The sequence below is a fragment of the Drosophila santomea genome, chromosome 2L (assembly GCF_016746245.2).
Source record: "Drosophila santomea strain STO CAGO 1482 chromosome 2L, Prin_Dsan_1.1, whole genome shotgun sequence".
Taxonomy (NCBI): domain Eukaryota; kingdom Metazoa; phylum Arthropoda; class Insecta; order Diptera; family Drosophilidae; genus Drosophila; species Drosophila santomea.
The window spans coordinates 22,615,607-22,618,470 of record NC_053016.2 but is presented as its reverse complement, the minus strand read 5'-3'; the positions used below and the strand labels follow the sequence as shown (position 1 = coordinate 22,618,470).

At 49.7% G+C, this 2,864-nt stretch overlaps 1 protein-coding gene across 1 annotated transcript; it reads left to right on the top strand.

The window, feature by feature from the left end:
- Positions 1 to 350: 350 nt before the first annotated feature.
- Positions 351 to 1,217, top strand: LOC122756479. Its single transcript, XM_044006297.1, has one exon. It carries the CDS (start codon positions 351 to 353, stop codon positions 1,215 to 1,217), a length of 867 nt encoding a protein of 288 aa, XP_043862232.1.
- The last annotated feature ends 1,647 nt before the right edge of the window (positions 1,218 to 2,864 follow it).

Genomic DNA, 2,864 nt, shown 5'->3' with positions numbered 1-2,864 from the left:
ATATTCGATTTTTTCCACCAGCGAACAAATTCCAAGATAAGTACGAAATTAATTGCCGGTCTGCAGCAAAAGGTTCGAAAATCCGATGTCGTTTAATTTGCTGTAAGATTTATTGGCAAATCTGTGGCGCCCAGACTAAAACCCAGTCTGGCAACACGGCGTAAACAAGTACTAACGCCAAGACCTTTCCTGGATGACGATATCTTCTGATATCGTCAGACTGGCCACTCTGGACTTCAACCCCGCCGCGCAACAAGCTTACGGCATCAAGTCAACATTATATTGTATTTCGAATTAAATAAAGCAGTAACTACTTAAGTTACTATATTGGTGACTCCGCAATAAACAAAATGAATACCGGAGATTGTTCGCCTGCACCGCCAACTTCGCCTGACTCTGGTGAAATTCAATGCGGCAACAGCGCAGGCACCGTTATTCCTGTCGTCGAGTCGGTTGGCGTCATCAAGCTACCGCCTTTTTGGAAGCAAAATGCGCGGTTATGGTTTGTGCAGATCGAAGCGCAATTTCAATGCAGCCGCATTTCTTCAGATAACACGCGCTACTACCATTTAATCAGTGCTTTGGATGCTGATATAATGACTGAAGTATCTGATGTTCTGGTGCAACCCTCGGAAGTCAACAAATACGAGCACCTGAAGGAGATTATCATCAAGCGCTTTACGGAATCACCGGACAGACAGTTGCAGCGCGCTTTGCTGGAGCTTGACCTTGGGGAAAAGAAGCCCTCGCAGCTCCTTCGGCAAATGACGACTCTTGCTGACGGTCGCGCGTCTGCAGACTCCTTGCGAGTCCGCTGGCTCTCTCAGCTACCGCAGCACGTACAACGGAGTTTGAAGCTCCTACGCTCAGCAACTTTGGAAGCGCAAGCTGCACTCGCTGACGATCTCATGGAAGAGGAATCGGGTTCTTTTGTCATGGCTGCTGGGCCCTCCTCGGCACAATTCAGAGGCAACACCCGCGAATACCCGCCGGCAGCTGGCACAAGTGTCGTGGACGACTTGAAACGCGACATCGCTGCCATCAAGGCCTCTTTAACTCGTCTCCAGAACATGCAGCCCTCCAGCCATTCTTGCCCAGCCGATCGCAACGAGCAGCAACTCCGAGCACCACGTGTCTGCTTTTATCATGCCAAATTCGGACCAAATGCACGAAAATGCTCCTCGCCCTGTGCCTGGGTGCCACAGCAGGGAAACTAAAGAAGCTGTCATCTGTTCAGGCGACTGGTGACAGCAAATCTCCAAGCACTCGCCTCTCAAAGGAGTACCGACTTCACATAATCGATCGTAATACCAACATAAAATTCCTTATTGATTCCGGATCAGTCATCTCACTCATACCTGTTTCGATAATCAAGGGAATGCATCGTCGCAAAGACGACTTCAAACTCTTCGCGGCCAACACGTCTATAATTGATACATACGGCACGCTAAATCTAACTTTTGGTCTCAACCTACAGCGTAAGTTCACCTGGTCGTTCGTCGTTGCGAACGTCCAATCAGCAATCATCGGAGCAGATTTCCTCACGCACCACGGCCTCATCCTCGACCTCAAGGGTAAACGCCTTATGGATCCCTCAAAAGCTGTTTCGACCAAAGGAGAAGTTGCAGAAGCAAAACTTTACAACGTTTCTACAATCAACGTGCAAAGTTCCAGTGGAATAGATCGCCCGTACTCCAATCTTCTTAGTCGCTTTGTGCAGATCACTCGTCCTAATGCGCCTTTAGCAACCCGCATTCATAATGAGGTTGCGCATTACATTCAAACAACTGGCCCACCTGTTTTCGACAAGCCAAGAAGGCTGACAGGCGAAAAATTAAAAGCGGCACGCCGGGACTTCGATCTCTTACTCCAGCAAGGAGTGATTCGTCCCTCCAGCAGCCAATGGGCCAGTCCTATTCATTTGGTCCCCAAGAAGAGCAGCGAATGGCGCACTACTGGTGATTATCGTAAACTTAATGCTTCCACTATTCCAGATCGCTACCCGATTCCCCATGGGGAAGACATTCTTCAACGTCTGCATGGATGCTCGGTTTTCTCCACAATCGATTTGGTGCGTGCCTACCACCAGATCCCAGTCGCGCCAGATGATATTCCAAAAACAGCTGTCACTACACCGTTCGGCCTTTTCGAATTCGTCGGCATGCCACCTGGACTGCGCAATGCAGCGCAAACCTTCCAGCGCCACATGGACAACCTGCTTCGAGGCATTCCATTCGTAGGATGCTATATGGACGACATCATCGTGTTCTCCACAACGCATGAGGAGCATTTGAAGCACCTCCAGACAATCTTTGAGATTTTGCAGAGGAACCACCTGCAAATTAACCCTCAAAAGTGCCAATTTGGTAAAAGTGAGGTCATTTTCTTAGTGTTCCAAGTCAATGCGAGCGGATTCAAGCCCCCTGTTGAGCGCACGCAAGCAATCAACAGTTTTCCCAAGCCTCAAACTATCATGGAATTGCGCCGGTTTTTGGGAATGGTCAACTACTACCGACACCCATCCCACACGCAGCTCAGGCTCAAATCCCGCTCACAGACTACCTAAAAGGCGCAACCAAAAATGACAAGCGCTAAATAGCCTGGACCGGCCCTGCGGAGGATGCATTCCAGGTCTGCAAGCAAGGAATTTTACGTGCCGTGTGCTCTTCGTTCCTTTCCCCATCGGCTCACCTCGCCCTTAAAACGTACGCCTCCAATACAGCGATCGGCGCTGCTCTCGAACAACTAGTCGGCAAAGTTTGGCGTCCCATTGGGTTTTTCTCGCGGAAACTGTCTCCGGCAGAGCAAGGCTACAGCACGTATGATCGCGAGCTCCTGGCTATTTTCGCTGGTATCATCCATTT

Bases quoted from the DNA above. Each gene is read 5' to 3' on its own strand.
- LOC122756479 (XM_044006297.1), top strand. From the start codon at position 351: ATGAATACCGGAGATTGTTCGCCTGCACCGCCAACTTCGCCTGACTCT.